Source organism: Aulostomus chinensis, chromosome 3 (genome assembly GCF_037954235.1).
Source record: "Aulostomus chinensis isolate RoL2024-O1b breed Wild chromosome 3, RoL_Achi_v1.0, whole genome shotgun sequence".
NCBI classification, from domain to species: domain Eukaryota; kingdom Metazoa; phylum Chordata; class Actinopteri; order Syngnathiformes; family Aulostomidae; genus Aulostomus; species Aulostomus chinensis.
The window spans coordinates 14,514,291-14,535,177 of NC_141322.1; the positions used below are offsets into that span (position 1 = coordinate 14,514,291).

Below are 20,887 nucleotides of genomic sequence, written 5' to 3' on the forward strand. Positions count from 1 at the left end.
GGAAGCTGGAGTACCAGAGAGAACACACACAGGAACAGGGAGAACATGGAGACTCCACACAGAAAGATCCTGTGATGGAGCCGGGACTGGAACCAGGAACCTTCTTGCTGTGAGGCGACAGTGCTGACCACTGCACCACCGTGCTGCCCAATGCCCATACAACAATTTTGTATTTTTTATAAAAGGAGACTCATGGTAAAGTGTAGTCACTGTGCTTGTTGCAGAGGCGGCTAGATGAACTGCTCTTTTGGCTTTTCCTACGCTCACAGTCAGGAACGTCAGCTTCAGTAAAACTTTATATCTCACTTTATCTTCTCTATCTTTCATCTGATTTTTATGAATAGTGCTGGCAATTCCAGCACATTCCGCGTTTTTAAGCTCACTCTCCGATTCCATGACTCCGTCTACGGTGAGAGGCGGTAATCCTACGGCTTTAGGGACAGAAAACCCCATCCTCCGGTTTGAATAGGAGGCTTCAAATCTCCAAGTTCTGTGCATCGCGATCATGAGAGAAACTTAACACGTCCAAACGACGAAAGCATATCAGCCTTCAGGATGCAGACGTCATTCTGCATTGTGAAGCTCAAACTGCAGGCAAAACACATTCTGGGTGGAGGGACACGTTACATTAGAATGTGGAAGGACTCCAGGCTGGAGTAATACTGCATTTAATGCCTTTACGCTTTCTGTGTTTGTGGTTTATGTCCCGAATTTGTTTTTTAATGACATTATTAGGAGCAGAAGCAATATAGTCTTTTATTGATTTCTTTTTCCCAGCATCTTATAATTCCGAGTAACTTCCCTCTCTCCCTCTATTAGCTGATGAAGAGCACGAGGGAATGAACAAACTTATCACAATGTCATGAAATAATGTGTTTTGAACATACGGCCCCAGAGCCGACGCCTGGAATAGCAGAGAATGTCATTGCGCATAAAATATATGAGAAAAACAACAGAGGGTGACATTTCAATCATATGTGTTTTCTCAGTATGCAGCGCAGGTGCTGACACCTTTTTTTGTGCTTGAGGTACTGTATCAACAGCTAGCAACAGAGCGCAGACAGCAGCATCTGTCACTGAGAACAGGCTTTGTTCTCATGGATAACAAAAAATGTTTAGGGTATACAGAGTGAAAGATGGGAAAAACTGGATGTGTGCATACGTACGCATGATGTATGGAAGTCTTTGCTGTAAGAACCGATGATATCAGTCGCTATCAGTCACAAGGCCGATGTACATATTGGACCGGTTTGCTCAAGTGTCTTCTTCAGAGCAACCGACGAGTCTTCCTGGGTTCCACATCAGGAGGAAACAATGAGCTAAATACACGATTTATAAGCTTTTCTCAGTGATTTGGACTAAAACAAAAGTATTCTATTTTGAAATTCACAATTATATTGGGGTAACTATTGTGAAAATATTATCTGCAGCGATGAGTATTGGTTCAGCATCGGTCCAATCATTTCCAAAACTAGATCCCATTTCGCACATTCCTGGTTGTTGCGTTGCACTGATTTAGAGTTGAAATGTATTGAATTTAATGAAGAGAACAAGTGGATTGTAATTTAGATTGAAATTCTTCTGTAAAACTTGATACATTGATATAAAGAAAGCAAGTGGATTACAGTTTATTTTTAATGAGTTACCATGCAGGTGTCCTTATACCGTGATTCCAACTGTTTGTGTTTCTGTTTAACATCTTTCACTTATGTTTAGCCCTTTGACTCACCATTACCTTAAGATTATTGCTTATATTCAGATTCAAATCAGGGCTGCATAAATGTGAAAAATATCTCTATGCCATTGCTTTGACTGGCACTGCAATGTGTTTTGTGACGTGAGAGCGAACGCTAAGTTTCTGACACAATTTGCCTTTTAACAAATATCGCATCTTCATTCGATTTGAAAACTGCAGAGGGGTCATACTGCCATTAATGAACTGTGCAGTCCTAATTCAAATATGCCATACTGTCCCGCATGATTGACAGCTGCTGGGGAATCAGTGAGTGTGTCCGAGTCCTCACGGCAATCTGGTACGATGTGTGTGCGCGCGAAGTGAAAGTCGCGTCAAGGATGGCGCTGCATCAGGAGTCCTCGAATACAACCATGAGTCCAGATCTCAACTAGGACAAGCTTATAGCTGCAAGGTAAGTCCTGCTCTTTCCCATTTCTCCAGTGTGCCACTGACATCCCAATTCTGCAAACGCATGATTTTTCTCAATTTACCACCTCTCTCCTTCTCTCGCTTAAATCCTTTCTTTGCTTTTTTTCTTTCCAGCTCGGTGACATCTCCCACAAACCTCCCGCTCATGTTAATGAAAACACTGCTTACTATTCTGTTTTCTATTGCACTTTAATTCTTATTTTCCACCCATTATCTTCCAGCTGTCTGTGTTCTCTTCTTTCTTCCACTTTAATTCAGTTCCCTTCCTTACGTTCTCCTCCTCTCAGCCTCCCGCTGAGTAGGCAGTCTGTCATTGGCTCTCTGGCAAAAGGAGATTCTTCCGACACCTCCGAGTAGCTCAATACATCTCCTGGAGCTCTGCCCATTGGCTCTGGCAGGTGCTCAGCATCTTGGGAGACTTTGGTGCTAGTGTGTGTTTCAGTGTGTGTAACAATTTCCCTGCCATGATTCCACTGTAATGGTGAAATGACAATCGTATCAGCCTCCCTGACAAATAAGGTGGACAGAGTGCTACACCTACACACGCGCACGCACGCACGCACGCACGCGCACGTGCGCGCACACGCACACACACACACACACACACACACACACACACACACACACACACACACAGAGACTAATGTCTTCCAACTGCACATCCAAGCATAGCATTTCAAATTCCTCCCCAATAGGTGGAGGAGGAGGACAGCAAGATGAAAAAATAAATACATTTGTGGGACAACCTCCCACATAATCACATCAACAACCCTGCAGCTTTGCAACCTCTGGGATTGTTGTCTCTTTCATCATACTGTACAGACAAGATACAACAGTTTCCATTATTTGAATTTGTTATACAAAACTATGTTGAACTATGCTTAATTATTTGTTTCCAGGGAGCAATTTAAAGACACACTTGGACTCTTCACAGTGTGCAAACAGTTGAGAAGAGCTGAGCAGGCGCTCAGAGTAGGAAGCAGCAGGAGAGGAGATGAGAGTGTGGCAGGGCCATGACAGGGGGCCAAAGCTGACACTTAGTAATGAGCCTCCGACCACAGCAAACACAGTTAAAACCTCTTTGTTCCAGTGTCACTGCAGGCTGCATTTCTATCTTAATTGACTTGTGCCAAACTGATGCCCTACACCAAGTGTCACTCTGCTGCCTGATCAAATGATTCTACAATAATTAATAAGTGGGGCCCCCACATATCTTAAAGAGCAGTTTTATCAGATCTTTACAGTATCATTTCTTAGGGTTTTTTTGTCCTACATCTGAAGAGCTACATCTCACCAGATTTGGCCCATGGACCCACTTTGATAAGCTTTGATCCATTATCACCATGACACAAAGTAAATACTGTGTAACCGAAACACACACTCACACACACACACACACACACACACACACACACACACACACACACACACACACACACACACAGTGGTATAAATACCGGGAGACGTACAGTACAGATTAGGGCCGATCCTGTTTATTCAGGGCTGACACCAGTTAGTAGTAAAACAAAAAGACTGATAACTGACACTTGCTGCCAATAATAAGATCATAATCAGAAATTATCAATCATCAGAAACTGTTGAAAACATTGAAGTGTCTTGAGTGTCGGGAAAAAGAAAATTCCTTCATCAAATTTTACTCAAAACAGTGTTGGTAAATGGACTCAATTTTTTATAGTGCTTTTCAGCCTTAGCTTTACAGTGTCATCTCATTCACACACACACACACACACACACACACACACACACACACACACACACACACAATGATGATGGAGGCTGCCATGCAAGGCGCCAATTTACTCATCAGGAACAGTTGGGGAATCAGCATCTTGCTCGAGGACTCTCGACATGGTCGGGGGGATGAGGATCAACCAGCGACCCTTTGTTTGCTGGACGACGTACTCTTCCTCCAAACTATGCTGCCCCATTCAAGTGTAAAGATCTCATCAAGCTCATAAAAATACGCCAATACCCTTTAGATGAAAAACTTCAAATATCTGAGCTCAGAATGATTCAAACCAATCATCGATCGGCCCTGAGTGAGTGTATCCATGGTAACCGCAGTGTGAAGGATCCAGCTCTTTGTATTTGTCAAAAATGTAAAACCATGTTCCCTGACTGGCACACACTAATGCTTTTTCTGACAGATAGTCTCAGCACTCTCTCCGTACAGACCCAATCATTGGCGCCATCGAGTCCCGCTGTGCCAAGAGAGTCCCGCTGTGCCAAGAGAGTCACGCTGTGCCCATACAAATGCCCTGTCGTCTTGCCTCCCCCATCCCTATCCCTCCTCCTGGTTTTATCGATCGGACACTTGCCAAATTACCTTTCAGTTTGCTATACAAGCGTTCCGCTTCAACCTGCCTGTGAAACATGACTTGTTGACAAACAGACTATCTCTCAGGGAGTTGTGTGTTGACGTCAGGTAAACCTGACAAGCTTGCTCAGCACACATCCAACTGTTTCCTGACTTTAATCACCACTGCGTCACCAGAAATCAATCCTCCAACCTTGGTCAAATGCTAAATCAACACAATCTCTGACTTCCCCGGTAAATTATCATGGAGAGCGAAGGAGTGAATACAGATACTTGTGATGTGAATATTGACTTCTTGGGAAATATCAGGCTCGCTGGATTGTCATTTAAAATGCCATATAGCTGACACAGAATGAGTATGCTTAGCTTGGCCTTTTTAAGTTTAGATTTTAATAAAGAAAAGCCTCTTCTAGCAGAGGCAGGGGACCCTTGTTTGACAGTGCACGTAGTACATGCATTTTTTAAGTGGTCCTCCTTGGCGTTTTTCTCTATATTGCTTCGAGAGAAGAGAGGCCACAAGGACACAGAGGCAGCTGCTTGCTATCCACCAAAGACTCATTAAAAATGAAACAGGGGCAAAATAATGAAAGAAAGCAATGCGGTGGAGGATATAAATATATAAACAAATGAAGGTACACTGTTCAGACCCTGGAGAGACCACTCCTAAATATTTCCTCTCTTCATGTTCCAGGCAAAATGAAGGGGATGAATGCAGCCTCAGTGCTAGTGACTCCAACCCTTCCATCCTCTCTTCTTCTCTCCCCGCAATACTCAGAGTTTGAGCTGTCGGAGAATGACTTAATTAAAGAGGGCTTATTAGCATGGACGAGAAGCAAGTGTGACACCCAAATCTTTGCCTGCCTGCCTCCTTGAGTGCTTGGATGTGAGCGAGAGAAAAAGAGCAAGAAAATCTGGAAGCAGTAGCTTGTCACAACCCTGCAAACTCCCGTTTCTCTTTGTCAAACCTTTAAAACACGAGACTGAGACACGCTGTGTATTCTTCACACTATCAACAAATGCTGTCACACTTTTATTAATTTAATTTTCTCTAAGAGACAAATATTTATAAGTACTGTTCAAAGGGGCTCACTATATCTCTTCAAATCCCAGAGAATAGAACCTGTAACTGCCCTCAAGTCAGTCAGGACTGAAGAAGCCCAAATTGATGAGAATCTAAATCGCATATAGCATATCATTCCACCGTGCTTGGTGCTTGGCACAATGGTAAGTATTTCAGATTCTACAAGACAAAAGCAATGATTGGGGGCCCACAGAGTTATCTGAAATTAAGCACTGGTTGCTTGAAGAATTGTGAATATCCCTCTTGAACACAAACATTTTTCACCTGAAACAATGCTACCTTACAGGGACAGCTAGAAAAGGGTCATTAAGCCAGTCCCATCCATAGGGCACCGAGGAGAGAAAATCATTCATTGAGGAGAAAGGAACAGACACTGTAAATACCAAGACATAAAAGTCCTGCTAACATTGTAACTTCCACCAAGGTGAACGTAAATAACCCAAGAAGAGAATCCCTGTGAGAAGAGTTATTTCCCTAATTTGATAAATGGCTTTAATAAGCGAAGCCCCAAAGGGGGATGTAGGAAGAAGCTCGTGTTATGAAGAGAAACCTCTGCAGATATTTATCTTGATCTTAAAAAGCTTTAACCTCGCAAGAAGAGAAGTAACTAACGAGAGTTAGGCCTGGTTAGTGAATATGGGAAAAATGGCCTTGGCTCTTTATTCTGCTGTAGAAACATGCTGCAAACGCAAATGAAGACAGTTATCATAACTTAATTAGTTTAATCAGTCTCCCCATAGTTTCATAATTAACTGAAAATATTTTTACATTCTTGAAGTACAAGGATGGGTACTGAAGGCGGGTTTTAATTGGTGCCTTGTTTGGGTCGGTACAGAAGTACCAATAAGCTCCTTGGCAAACAGCACTGCTATAATGACATGAAACCTTAATTCAGTCCCACGTAGCTGCCGGCCTCCCCTCATGATGTCAGAGTTGCCGACTGTTGTCATCTCTGCATGTTTCTCTTGCAGTCAAGCATCTCAGAGCAAAATCTATACTGCCCATGTTCACAACACAGCAGGGGCGTTACATCACGCGCTACTAAGGTTTAACGTGCTCTGCAGCACCAGCCACATGGAAAAAAAGATGTCAAGACCAGTCATGAAGTCCCATCCTTCTTCCAGTCTTCTATATTTAATGAGAATTCAAAAATCTTGATCCATCCCTTACAAACAGTTTGTCAAATGAAATCTGAACTGCCAGTGTCACATGACACTGAGGTTTCTATTAACATCATATCTTTTTTTTTCTGTACCAAGCTATAGAGAGCTGTGTCAACAAGACTATCGGGAAAAACCAAACGATACGCATCTCTACGGTTGTTACACACCTACTCTCACAGACAAGTCAAACCTTACGTCTGCTGTTATGAATACCATTTATTTCATTCACTACTGTGTCAATATATGTCATTGAAGCAGTTACTGAATGAGGGAAATACTAAATATTACTGGGAAAAAAAGTGAATTGGGAATTTGCCAGAAAGTCAATAATGCTGCATTTGGTTCACATTCAGCGTTGGGGCAAACAGACAGGCATCTCCTTGGGGAAATAAGTGCTTGCTGCGAGACCTTCAGCCTCCATTCAAGGTGGAAGGTAAAATAATGAAATAAGAATGGAGCCGGTAATCATGTGAGCAGCTGTCTGCATGTTGCTGCAGATACTGGAGGCCTGTGGAGTGAATTTTTCATAGCCCTTGGGACCTGAGATTCAGAGGCTATTTCTGTGTTTCCTCTCAGTGTGTGAGAACATGAAGAAGCACACGTTGTTGACAACACCTACTGGGGCTCTGAGACATTTTCAAAGAGCACACGCTGCTCCATCTGGACTCCCGGGGAGATATCATTATGTTCTATTCGAGTATGTTGCCATTGAGAAACTTTGAGTAGCAGAAGGTGTGGTACTCTGACCTCTCTGCTTGTCATCAAGTGTCCCCAACCTGCTTGGATCTTTTTTGCCCCTGTCCTCATGTTATTCTTATTAAGGCATGTAGCTTTATGAATGCCTGCAGGACATCCAACTCAAAAGGCCTCGATTGACCAATCACAACTGGAATCTCTCATAGTTACAAAAATGTTACTCTCTACCGTTGAGGTAGTGAGCTGGAATTTAAGAAGACACCCGCCTTCTTTTGAGGAAGGGGAAACCAAACATGGTGTTAGCGGTAGTACAATTCACTGCAACGATCTTCACATGCTTCACCATGGAACGATACACCGAGCACACTTCTGGAGAACTGAGAGCTTTTGAACAGATAAACACTGACTCAAAAATAGCTTTCGAGATTAGCTAAGCTACAGAAACAGTTTAGCGCAGCAGACAGATTGATTCTGAGGCTGTCTACCGTGAGAGCAGACCCGCGCCAGACTCATATATCTCTTTAAATTCAGGACTATTTGAACACACGGAAAGAAATGTGTAGATTCCTATTTTTCATCGGATTTATAAAGCTGCGAGTACGCCTGGTGATTGAGTTTCATAAATCCTCATCATTATGGAAGCAGGTGCACAAGCTGTTTCACTCTTCCACAATTATCTATAAATGGATATAGAAACATGCCACCATTACACACAGCAGTGTTTATCTATCCAGCCTGTACCAGTGATTCATGATATCAACGAATATCGCGGTAATATAAATCATCGTTATTGCACATCAGTAGGATTATAAATGATTAATGTTTCCAGCTCACACTGAAACAGGCTTTAGAAGGTGTGTCAGCATCATGGATAATAGCTAAAGAATGATACAACTCATCATTTATAGATAACTTGAAGTTGGCATGTATTGTCTTATCGGTCAAAAGATTGGACACACCTTATTTCATGGTTTTTCTTTATTTTCATGACTATTTACATTGTAGAGTCTCAATGAAAAAATCAAAACAATGAATGAACACATTTGGAATTATGGAGGAAATAAAAAAGTGTGAAATAACTCCAACGTGTTTTATATTTTAGACTCTTCAAAACAGCCTCCCTTTGCTTTGATCACCGCTCTGCTCCCTCTTGGCTTTCTCTCAATGAGCTTCATGAGGTCGTCACCTGGAATGGTTCTCCAGCAGGCTTGAAGGAGTTCCCAGAGATGCTGAGCACCTGTTGGCCCTTTTGCCTTCGCTCTGAGGTCCATCTCATCCCAAACCATCTCAATTGGGTTTAGGTCAGGTGACTGTGGAGGCCAGGTCACCAGGCGCAGCACCCCGTCACTCTCCTTGGACAAACAGCCCTTGCACAGCCTGGAGGTGTGTTTGGGGTCGTTGTCATGTTGAAAAGTAAATGATGGTCCAACTAAACACAAACCAGATGGGATGGCGTGTTGTTGCAGGACGCTGTGGTGGTCATGCTGATTCAGTCTGCCTTCAATTTTGAATAAATCCCCAACAGTGTCACCAGCAAAGTCTCCCAGCTCCATCACACCTCCTCCTCCATGCTTCACGGTGGGAACCATGCATGTAGAGAGACCATCCGTCCACCTTTGCTGCGTTGTATAAAGACACAGCAGGTGGAACCAAAGACCTCAAATTTGGACTCATCAGACCAAAGCCCAGATTTCCACTGGTCTGATTCCTCATGTTTCTTGGCACAAACAAGTCTCTTCTGTTTGTTGCTTTTCCTGAGTCATGGTTTCTTAACAGCTGTTCAACCATGAAGGTCTGATTGGCGCAGTCTCCTCTGACCAGTTGATGTAGAGATGTGTCTGCTCCTACAACTCTGTGTGGCTTTTATCTGGGCTCTCATCTGAGGAGCTGTTAACTTGTGATGTCTGAGGCCGGTGACTCAGATGAACTCATCCTCAGCAGCAGAGGTGACTCTTCCTTTCCTGGGGCGGTCCTCACGTGAACCAGTTTCATCGGAGCGCTTGATGGTTTTTGTGACTGCACTTAGGGACACATTCAAAGTTTTTGCAATTTTCCAGACAGACTGACCTTCAGTTCTTAAAGAAATGATGGACTGTTGTTTCTCTTTACTGATTGGTTCTTGCCATAATATGAATTCTAACAGTTGTCAAAGAGGGCTGTCAGCTGTTTACCAACCTGACTTCTGCACAACACAACTGATCGTCCCAACCACGCTAAGAAGGCAAGAAATTCCACGAATGAACCCTGACAAGGAGAACCTGAGAAGTGAAAACCATTTCAGGTGATGACATCATGAAGCTCATTGACAGAAGGCCAAGGGTTTGCAGCGCTGTCGGCAGAGCAAAGGGTGGCTACTTTGGGGAATCTGAAACATAAAACATATTTGAAGTTACTTAGCAATTTTTTCTTTGCTGATTTCACATATTTGATGTCTTCAGTAGGTATCTACAGTGTAGAAAGTAGTAAAAATACAGGAAAAACACTGAATGAGGTGTGTCCCAACTTGTGACTGGTATTGTGTGTGTGTGTGTGTGTGTGTGTATATATATATATATATATATATATATATATATATATATATATATATATATATATAGTAAAAGAAAAAAAACAAGTGGCTCAAAAAAAGGTAATCTAACCTGTGCAAACATTACAATTTTGCAGGTGACATTTGCAGATAAATCAGTTATGAAAATAAATGTTAATTGCACCCTGCTGTAGGTGTTCTGCTGTTTCTTTTTAACAAAGCACCAGAAAAGTCATTCGATGCTTGAATGAGTGTTTCTCGTTTCAGAATGTAGGCATCTTTCGCAGATGAAAACTGTTTCTTTCACTTTTTTGCTCTTGCCTATTTAACCTCCCCCAGCACTCTCTACCGTGACAGCATGACTGTACAGTTCACCCCCCACCACCACCACCACCACCACCACCCATCCAGTCAAAGCTCCATTAAATTAAAAGTCAGTGTAAACTGCCTGGGTTGGCCATTCTAATTAAGAAGACACCATGTAGAGGACTGGTAGAAATTTCCAGATACTTCGGAGGCCTTGTCATCGTCACTGAGCCTTCTACCATCCTGACACGGTGATTTAAAAGCCTTCGTTATTGGAGGAATTGTGTCCTCTCAGAGTTGTCGTGAGGCAGGAGGTTTTAGAGTTGTGGGTGGGAGGAAATAAATTCAGCTGTACCTGCTCTGAAAAACATCCCCACGTCCGCTTATATTCTCCTTACATCAGTGGCAGCAGTGTGTCGTCGGTGTGTTACGTTTACTGTTAGTCTTCCAATCCAGCAGCTGCTGTGCGACGTATAGCGTCTTCAGTATAGTTAGCAGGCTAACTTTGTCATGTCTGTAAGTAAGTGGGGTTAAACTAAAAAAAAGACTTCTTGATGGACGCTGTCCTGACAGAAGGCAGTGTTCTTTCCCTGGAGAGTTTTGTGAGCCACGTGAGTCAGCTGGAGGTTGCTGACAGAGGAAGCGGCGGTGACTACAGCGGTGAGCGGTTTGTGTTATGGAAGAGCTAAACCCTCCACCCTCCCACTAAAAAAACCTCACTGTGCTCATCCATATGTGATGTTCACTGTAGATATTTTCATATGCTAATTGGGCGGACATTGTCCAACCCTAATCGATGTACACCCCCGCACTGGGGCAATAAAGCTCTTTCCAACTGGCCAGAAAACCCGCTAACACCTGGCTTTTATCTGCGGTGGGAACATCTTTAATTGAAATTCAGTCCAAGGTCAAATGACCCTTCAGTGCGAGACAAGGGTGCTTATCAGCTATCCTGCTCCAATCAACACTGATGGGAACACAGAATCCAGGTGAACGTGGTGTTTTCCAGCCGCCTTCCAGCACTTCCACTATCAGACACACATGAGATGCGAGGTTATCAGCCATACACACGGGGAGGCAGCGAAAGCTCGTCGTCCCTGCCTGTAACTTCCAAGACTTGGCTGGTGTTTAGTCCGTAAAACAGTCACTGTCCGCCGTGCTGCTTCTACCTCAGCTACTGACAATTGTAGCTTTTTGTGCACCTCTTTGCAGATGTAGCATAAAGGAAAATCCTCCTCTCCTCACAGTGGGAACAGGATCAATCGGCTTTGATTAGCGGCCTTGCCTTAGAGCCAGGCCCTAAACGTGGGTTTGTAATGGAACACGGGTATAACGTTGCTATTTCTTCGAAAATAAAGTGCTCAGAATTAATTATGAAAGCACATTTGGTCCCATCAACACTGTGCAACAACAAGCACACATGACTACCAATGCAAAAACACAGTCTTCTCTGTCTTCATCGAGACTCCACAGTTGCGGCTGCTGACTGGCGTGTAAGTGGCTCAGTTACATTGAGGTGTAAGTACTGACCAATCAAACCTGTTTTTTTTTTTTCTCTTTGTCTTCTCACGGCACCTGTAATTTCATGGTGCGCGTTGGTGAATCGATTTTCACTTTAGCTGAAGTGGAAACCGGCCTGCTGAGCCTGACTGATCCTCCACATGCACTTATTTGAAACAAATGAGTACGGGCTGAATCTAACAAGCACTCAAGAGAACAGTGCAGCCAGCATCTCTGCCCTACATGGAGGTTCAGCTCGCCTTTGCTTGAACAATTTATCAAAGAAGCTGATTAAACAAGAAGTACTCTGAAGTGATGTAGTTTCAGTTTTTATTTCTTTGCATAATGCCTGGACTAACTGTGACACTGAGCATCGCTATTGGTGCTTTCAGGCATTCCGAGCACGCACACAACATTTTCTATTTACTTGTTTTTTTAAATAAGAAAAAAAAATAGTACTCATAAGTTACTAATCCTTTCAACAGCTTTTTCTGGGAAAAAAATGGAATGTTTCTGTCTTTCTTGACATCTTGTAGCAGCAGAAGAATCAACAGGCAGAGAGCTTGGAAAGCACAGGTAGGTTAGATTTCATTACAAGGGCAAGTAAAGGACAGAGTGTTGGGGCTGCCAAGAGGAGAACCGCTGCATACAGCGAGGAGCCTCAGAGACAGGTGAGGGTATTCAGCAGTATTTGAGAAATTCAATGAGGCAACCTCTAAACTTTGGCCTATGAAGAAGGCAGCATCCAGACGCATGCAAGCACGCGCACACACACACGCGCACACACACACACGCACGCACACCCACCTTCAGATACATTACATGAGTGAAGCTGCTCAAATGGGTCCTGCAGCGAAAGGTCGAGGCGGGACGGAACACACCGCCATCATGCAGTAATGGCTTCGCATCAGTCAGCGGTTATGAGCTCAACCCTGAATTGTTCTTACACACAGTAGGATTTTCTTTTAACTCTAAATTTAGTCTACAGACAGGAAGCAAAGCGTGATAGCCGTGTGTGCCTCTTGTAACATTAAATTCATTACAAGTCTGAGTCATCGGCAGTTACGAGAGACGGGAGCAGATGTCAGGAGAGAGGAAGATAGCTATCAGGCTTTGCTTCCTGTCTGTAAGACAAAACTGAGGGCGAGAAACAGCTGAACAGAAATTTGTGCTCAGGAACATTTTTGATGAAACAAATGTGTTTGTTTTGAAAAGCCCGAGAATTGCCCTTCAATATGCTATTATATGGAACGGTTCCATTTATAACTTCTAGTACTGTAACTTCTTGATGCTCTGAGCATAAAAGCTGTGGCGTTGGCACAGGTTCATTAACTGGTGGGGAAATTTCCTCATCCCTGGAGCTTTTTTCTTTCATTACAGCGTTTTTAAGATACAAAGAGAGAAAGAGAAAACAACAATTATAGCCAATTTAAATTAATTCCCTCTGAGGGAAAATCTACTGATTTTCTAACCTGTCCACGACACTTAATCTATTTGGAAGTACTGCACATGGCACTCATTTATAGTGATGGAGCCGCTGCTAAATTGCAAAAGAGGAGAAGACCGACACAGACGGACACAATCCTGTTCCATAAAACACAATTTAATTTCATAACAGGAAATATGTGCTTGGAGCTGATAAGATTACATGCCGGTAGAAAAAGGCCAATTCTGTATACAAGGTATAATCAAAATTATATTTCTCCATTTAACAGAGGGGGAAAAGAAGTTCATCCTGCCTGAAAATAATTCCATAAGGAACAGGAGTTATTTGATTATGTTAGCAGCTTTCTGAACACTATCTTAAGAGAAGGATTTTATCTCCTGTGATATGAAAATGTAATTCCTTTTGCTATTTAGAGGAAATATATAACGCTCTTGTATGTTTATCTTTAAAGCTGAAGTCTCAACAGACAGTAGAGCAAACAAATAACTGATTTATCGACCGTCAAAGGAAAATTACCTGTTTTTTTTATTGATGAACTGTTCGTCTTTATCAAACACCAAACGTTTGCTGTTTAAATATTCTTCAATATCGGAATTTGATGCTTATTTTTGACAACTGCAACAGAAAGTGACAGGTTCTGGGACAAATTCAACAATTTAAAGAATTTTGGGGCATTAAGAAATTGTGATTATCTTTTTTTTCTAAACCTAACTCAACGATTTATTAATTATTCATGAAAATAATTGAATCAATAATGGAAATGATGGGTAGTTGCAACTGAACACAAACTCATGAAAGCAAACAAAACAACAGCCAGGCAGCGGTTTTGCAGACAGGACCAGAAAGGACAACTGGACGGTTGGTAAGGTTGGTAACTCTCAGTAAGACATATCCATATCCTATAAATATGAAGTAGTACTGTAGAACTGCCCCCCCCCCCCCCCCCTTCAGAAGCACATCAGCGCCGATCTCCTCTGATGCCTGCGGGATTGATATTTCTTATCATTCTGAAGTCATATAACTTTTTTGGTTCATTTTGACCTGTGAGGTAATAACAGTTAATCCACACTTTATTAAACAGCTGGCATGATGCAGTATGCAGTCAATTATAACACTTTTATTTGTTAAAGCGCAAATACACTGGCATGCCAAAGATGATACTTGTTGGGGCGTTTTGAAATCTCTGCTTTCAATGATTCCATGCAGAAATAACACACATAGGAGACTTAAATATAGGTTTGGAACAGAGGAATTCAAGTCTTAACTGGTGGATAAGCATGAATTTGATCATTTCACTTGTGACTCCCGAGGCTGAGTCAGAGAGGCAGGTTGGTTAAAAAAGAAAATCAGCCACCCCTAGATAAAATAATTAATAGTTTCTAGTTCCAGTAAATAAAAGCATGTAAACTTACCATTTCCAGACACATGATTATCCACCACACCGACGGTGAGAGCTGCGTTAAGTTGAATATAAAGTCCGGCGTACTGTAAAATCCCTATAATGACTCCGAAGGCTGCCATTGCTTCCGCCGGTATTTCGAACAGCGGTATGGAACAGTCACATTAGGTGGACAGCATCGATCATATATCCCCGCTGGTGCCGAGCAGCTCTCAGAGTCACAGAGCTGAGACTGGAGGAAAGAACGCTGGTACTCCACTCTGCTCCGCGGGAGGGAGTGATACGGCTAACGTAGGCGGAAGCAGCAGCACGGGGACAGGTGTCTATGGGTGCAGCGGCTCACACCGGCACTCAATTAGGCGGAGGGATCTCTTTTGACGATTGGAGTTTGGTTTGTGCGTGGGTCGTAGAATCCTCACTGCAGTAAACCTGCAGCGATAACACAGGCAAGGATAACCTGTGGCGTTTAAGAATGAGCCTATAACAGTTTCCCTGATAGTTGCTAGAAGAGTCTAGTTTGTTGCATTGAGCACAGAGGTAAAGATAGTGAAAAGGAAGAAGAAGGTTGCCAGAAACTGTGTGGCCCACAATGAGTCCTAAAACCAGGAAATAATTTAGCATCGAACTTTTTCACTGTATAGTGCCGAGCAGGAAGTGTTATGTGTTTGTATTCTCAAATACAAGTGTTAGTGGATGCAACTGCATAAAATGTGGATTATTCCAGATATGCCCTTGAGATTTTGTTAATTTTTGTGCAATTTGGTGTTGTTTTGTGACAGTAGCTGTAATTTGCCTTCAGTCACCTTTAGCTACAAGCTAAATATATGCAGCTGGATCCTTTCTGCAATCTGGAATACAAAGAAAATAATGCAGGAGAGCAAGAAGGAGGGGAAAAAGATGTCTCTGGGTTCAAGATGACTATTTGTGAGTACTTGAATGACGAAATACACTTCTTTGGTGAGGTACGTACTGTTTAAGGGTAATTTATTGTTTTGTTGTACTACATGAAATCCAAAAAACACACTTTTAAATTTTCACGACCCCCCAAACATCATCACACTGAAAACAGGAGGCAGGAAGTGATTTGAGGTGATTTAGAAGTCACATGTCCGTGATGTAGGTCATCCATAGTATAATGTTAGCTTTGCTCTTGTAAAGATTGGGGTTACGCTAACAAAAAAAAGAGGTGTTGATTTGTGAAGATCATCTCCTGAAATGAAATGTGTACATCTCACAATTTTTGGTCATGAAAAAAAACTTTTGAGTAAAAGCTCCCATTAACTTTTGGGAAATCACAGCAAAAAACTTTCAGTTTGGCCTACAAAATATGTCTTGGGTTCCCCAAAGGGATACATTGCTGGGGGGGGGATATGTCTGAGTTTCTTTATGCAGTTCAGTCCCTCCAGGCAGTGACAGGTGTCTGTGCTACTGTACATCATCTTGTGCTTCCCCCATAACCTTACCTGCTGATGTATCTGTGCGACGTGTTTGTTCCTCCTTGACTCTCAGTTTTCAAGCTGGTCAAACGTTGATGATGCCTCGGTCGTGAAGGTTTATTCATGTGCTGGATGAGGTGCCTTTTAATTAGATCTGAAAGTAATAGCACACAACGATCTGATGTTTGTTAACTGCTTGTAGTCCTGTTTACAAATGTGAAGCGCAAATATAAATTCAAATTGTAATTATATTCAAACATTCGAATGGGAAAAAATTCATTATGGAAGTGGGGCTTCACAGTACGTTAAAAAAATGTTAACACAGCGTTAATGTTTTTATTCTCTTTCAAAAACCATCAGTACTTATCCTGTTAAGGGTAGTGGGGGGGCTGGAGTGGATCCTATCACCCCTGGACAGGTCGCCAGTCCATCACAGGGCCAACACATAGAGACAGACAACCATTCACACTCACAGTCACACCTACAGTCAATTTAGAGTATCAATCAGCCTCGTCCTCTCTTGATGTCTTTGGACTGTGGGAGGAAGCTGGAGTACCAGAGAGAACCCACACAGGAACAGGGAGAACATGTGACTCCACACAGAAAGATCCTGTGCTGGAGCCGGGACTCGGAACTGGAAACCTTTTGCTGCGAGGTGATAGAGCTGACCACTGCACCACTGTGCTGCCCCTTAATGTCAAATGATATTTCTTATTTCTTGCCTTCATTAATAGATTTAGAAGCTGTTATTTTGCTCCTGAGTGAAGTTTATATCCCGTGATCGGAACAGGACAAACACTCACTAACAGTGAAACATTTCAATAACTGATCTCAGGATAAAAGCGTTTTCACCACCAAAATATCCACCAGTAAAACTCGTTTTCCTCAACAGAATGTTAAATATCGGTGCAACAACATGATTCAGGCTGCAGTATGAGAGCATGTTACTAATTGTATCAATGACCAACCTATAGATACACCTGACGGCAGCTGGGATAGGCTCCAGCCCCCCGTGACCCTAAACAGGATAAGCGGTAGACATGTTACTGGATCACATACCAGAAGTAAAATTAGTGTTGTCACCTCCCTACTCTTGTGTCTGAGCTCAATTCCTCTGAAAAGCCCCTGGAATCTTTCAATGTCTGCAGCAAATGTGATTGTTTTTGTGACATATGACTGTGCTGGAGGCTGCTGATACTCTCGCTCGCTGCAGCATCGTCTCACCGGATACTGGCGTGCCGCTTGTCTGCGGTCCAATGACATGCGCGACTGTCATTTCTTACTCTCTGTGCATTGCAGCGGCTCATGTTGTCTCAAGTGATGAAACGGATTGTTGTGTTGTCTTATTTATCAGCTTGTGGCTTCTGCAGTTTGACATTAACTTTGTTTTGTTGGACTCCTAAACTATAGAAGTTGAGTGACCTCTCCTTTCCATCAATCGTCAGCAATCACACTGGTCATTGCTGCTGCTTTTTCTCCTATTTCATGGCTCATTTGGCTCAATTTGACTACTCGACTACTAGCCTATTAGCCTAGCCGTTGTAAACTTAAGCACAATGGAATGCCGGCACTTCTTCCAGAGAAACAACTCTTGCTTTTCAAAATAAGAACAAGTTGCTTTGTAACATTAAAGACCAAAACATCAAACCTAAAAATATCATGGAGGTCGACGGTGTTCCATGTTGAGTTGTGCATGTTGTGTGTTTAGGAGGTACATTTTGCTATAAATTCACTTTTGCTTTACTGTTTTGTCCCCGTGTGGACTGTAAAACCGTTTCAGTGACCTCACCAAAAGGTTCATTGACATAATGATCGAAAATGAACATTCAGAAAAAAAGCGTGTGGGTGTTAGTGTAAGCGTAAATGAAATAGAACATGAGTTACGAGTTCTACTCCAGATTCTGTGTGGGCAAAGCCCTCTCAAACACCATCTCACACCAGCATTAGCTGAAGAAAAATGCAAATGGAAAAAGACATGGAAACAGGGATGTTTCATCCATTTTCCATACCGCTTATCTGTTGAGGGTCGGGGGGGCTGGAGCCTATCCCAGCTGACATTGGGTGAGAGGCGGGGTTCACCCTGGACGAGTCTCCAGTCCATCGCAGGGCCATCAGGAGCAATTAGAGGTTCAGTGTCTTGCTGAAGGACACTTCAACATGGTCACCTGGGGAAGTGAGGATCGAACCAGCGACCCTTCGGTTACCAGACGGTCACTCTACCTCTGAGCCATGCCGCCCCACATCTTTGTTATTTCATATAAGTGTGGCTGGAGACAAGACAAATATGCGCATTTTTATTGTTAAATAGGACTTTGACTTGCTTGTTCATGGCACCATTGCAGCACCCTACAGAGGTACGGTTAGTTCGGAGTTATTGGAAAATCCCTGCAATAATCCCTGTGTTCTTGGTGTAAAAGAGGCTCATACAGCTGTACATTTTCTCTCCTGGCTGCTGCTGCTGTCAGCTCTCTTCCTCGGGATGTCAAACAGGTGAACTGAGGGTGAAATTGAAGCTGATGTATGCAGACGTGAGCCCATAAGACGGACACAACACCTGCCCGGTAGCTCTGAGCCCAGCACCCCTCTGGCTTTAACTGCCTCAGACAGCCGCTGACAGAGATGAGGTATATATACAGTATGCGTAGGAGATGATGGCTATACAGCACCGGGCCTGTTAAATGTAAAATGAAGGGAGAAAATGCAGTGTCTGACTCAGCCTGGGAGTGGATTTCAAAGCCGACAGCTTCCACAGAAGCTTCATGACATCCATTATTTATTGAGTTCTCTTTGACACATTCAGCAGCTTCTTTTACCTGCTGCAGATAGCAGAACAGAGGTGTACACTTCTCTTTATGTGCAAATTGCAGTAGGCACAGGGTGTCGAGGGCTATATTTTTTTAAAGAATAACAAGAAAGTCAATATACTGTATTTGCTAAAAGGTCCAGTGTTGTGCAGCAGCAGAAAATGAGTGTATCACTACCTGAATCTAAGAATATTTGTGTTTTTCGGAGCTCAGACTAAGCCATAATCATCTGAATAGGGAGCAGCTCCTCTTCCACGGTATATTTGTTAAGTGGTTCTTGCAGCTTGTCCTCTTATCGTCTCTGTCAAAGAGGCCATGTTTTTGGTGGCATTTGTTTGCAGATTTTGACCAAACAAGGTGGAAGGGTTTAGCACAGGTCAAGGAAGGACCCGTTTCATTCAGATGAGCCATAATGCCACCTGATTACAACAGGAAATAACATTTTTCTTCAACTTTATCGTGCTCCTCTCAGTGGGTGGACCAGATCCAACTCAGATTTGATCACAAACACCTTAAGGACTCGGTGATGGGTTACGTTGAAGATGTAAATGGTGTTGAAACAGCAAGTTTGATATAGAACATGAAACCGTCGTACCTGAACTCCAAAGTCAGATCTTTTCCAAACTTCATACATTTGGTGAATGTTCTGGGCAGAGCTCGAGGCTGCTCCACCTAGTGGTCACAGAAAGTAAGCCTGATGGAGCAAACGTCAGCGACATAATGAACTGTGTTTGTTGTCTAGTGAAAAAAAAAATTGCTGTAGTGGAGGTCAACTTCATCTGAGGGCTTTGATTTCTTTCTTTTTTTCACACTTTAAGTTGAGTTGAGCTGTGTTTTTCACTGCAGTACTGCTTTTTCATTTTGCTTGGTTTGACTTTGAATGCCTTCTCACAGCACCTCCTTGGTTAAATAGTTTGTAATTGAGTCCCGTTCCATTCTAAAATACACTTCCGTCCGTCATCTTTAAATGTTGATTCTAAAATAACTGACTAAATTGCAGTGCATTTAGCAAACGGAATCTGTGCTGTTTATCACATCAAATAAGAGTACATGCTTCAACTCTCAAGCCCACAGAATTCACCGCACTTGAGAAATGCATGAATATTAAGCAGATCCTCAGTCTGTGGAAGCCATATAACTACAGCTTAAATGCACAGGGTGAGGGCTTAAAATGCTTGCATGCCCAGTCATTTCTGTTTTCAGGCTGTTTTTTTGATCCTTTACACGATCTGCAGGGATTTAAGTCCAAAGGCTTCTGAGTCCTAAGGCGTCTCCTCTTCGCTCTCTTACTTTGAAATAGCCAAGCTTTTTAGCCTGTAGATAGAAGGTACCTGTATACTCTTGAAAAGCAAGGTTATTTTTTAAATTTGAACATCGGGGAAAATGTTTTTATGTCCTGTTGAAAGAGCTACAAGTCTGAAAAAAATAAAAGCTCTTTTGGCTCCTGGATGAGAAGGGTTTGAGCAGAGATCATCCAAAGTAAATCCAAGTACACATGGTTTTCATTTTGAAGACAAATAAAGCTTTATTTTTCAAATACCTCTCCAGCTGCAATACATAATGTGCAACAAAAACCACCGTGGCTTTAAAACTGTAGGATGTTGGGCAGTAAAGCACTTTTATGTAGTGATAAACAACAAGGAACTTAGTGTGTGGTTGAAAAAACACCTGCCAACCCACCAGCCTGGAAACTCTCAAACCCATCGATTATGTTCATGGGATGCAATGTCGTTTACCCGCACAAGACCATTTATGAACATTACACCCTGACACTAGTTCTCAACAGGAGGAAAGTGTTTTCACACCCCAAAGAATTCATCACTTTTCAGTCAGGCGGATCGTTGGCCAGCCTCTCTCCTCTGTCTCTGTCATCTCGCTGACCATTCAGAAAAAAATATATGATGGCAAAAACCTCAACATTATTTCCTGGTTCACTGGATACGGCTTTGCGCTTCAGTAAATCTTCGCTGTTCATTTCTGGCACAGTCTTAACTGTCTGCTGCTGAGGAGCGAAGATGTCAACTAG

At 42.7% G+C, this 20,887-nt stretch overlaps 1 protein-coding gene across 1 annotated transcript in view; it reads right to left on the reverse strand.

Annotated features, from left to right (window-relative positions):
• The window catches only part of vstm2lb (V-set and transmembrane domain containing 2 like b), a 22,161-nt gene extending 7,194 nt beyond the window's left edge, over window positions 1-14,967 (reverse strand). The window contains exon 1 of the mRNA XM_086198847.1: window positions 14,635-14,967. Within this exon, the coding sequence (XP_086054973.1) occupies window positions 14,635-14,743 (109 nt within the window). The 5' untranslated portion in view covers window positions 14,744-14,967. The remainder of the gene's footprint in view (window positions 1-14,634) is intronic.
• Between the last annotated feature and the right edge of the window lie 5,920 nt (window positions 14,968-20,887).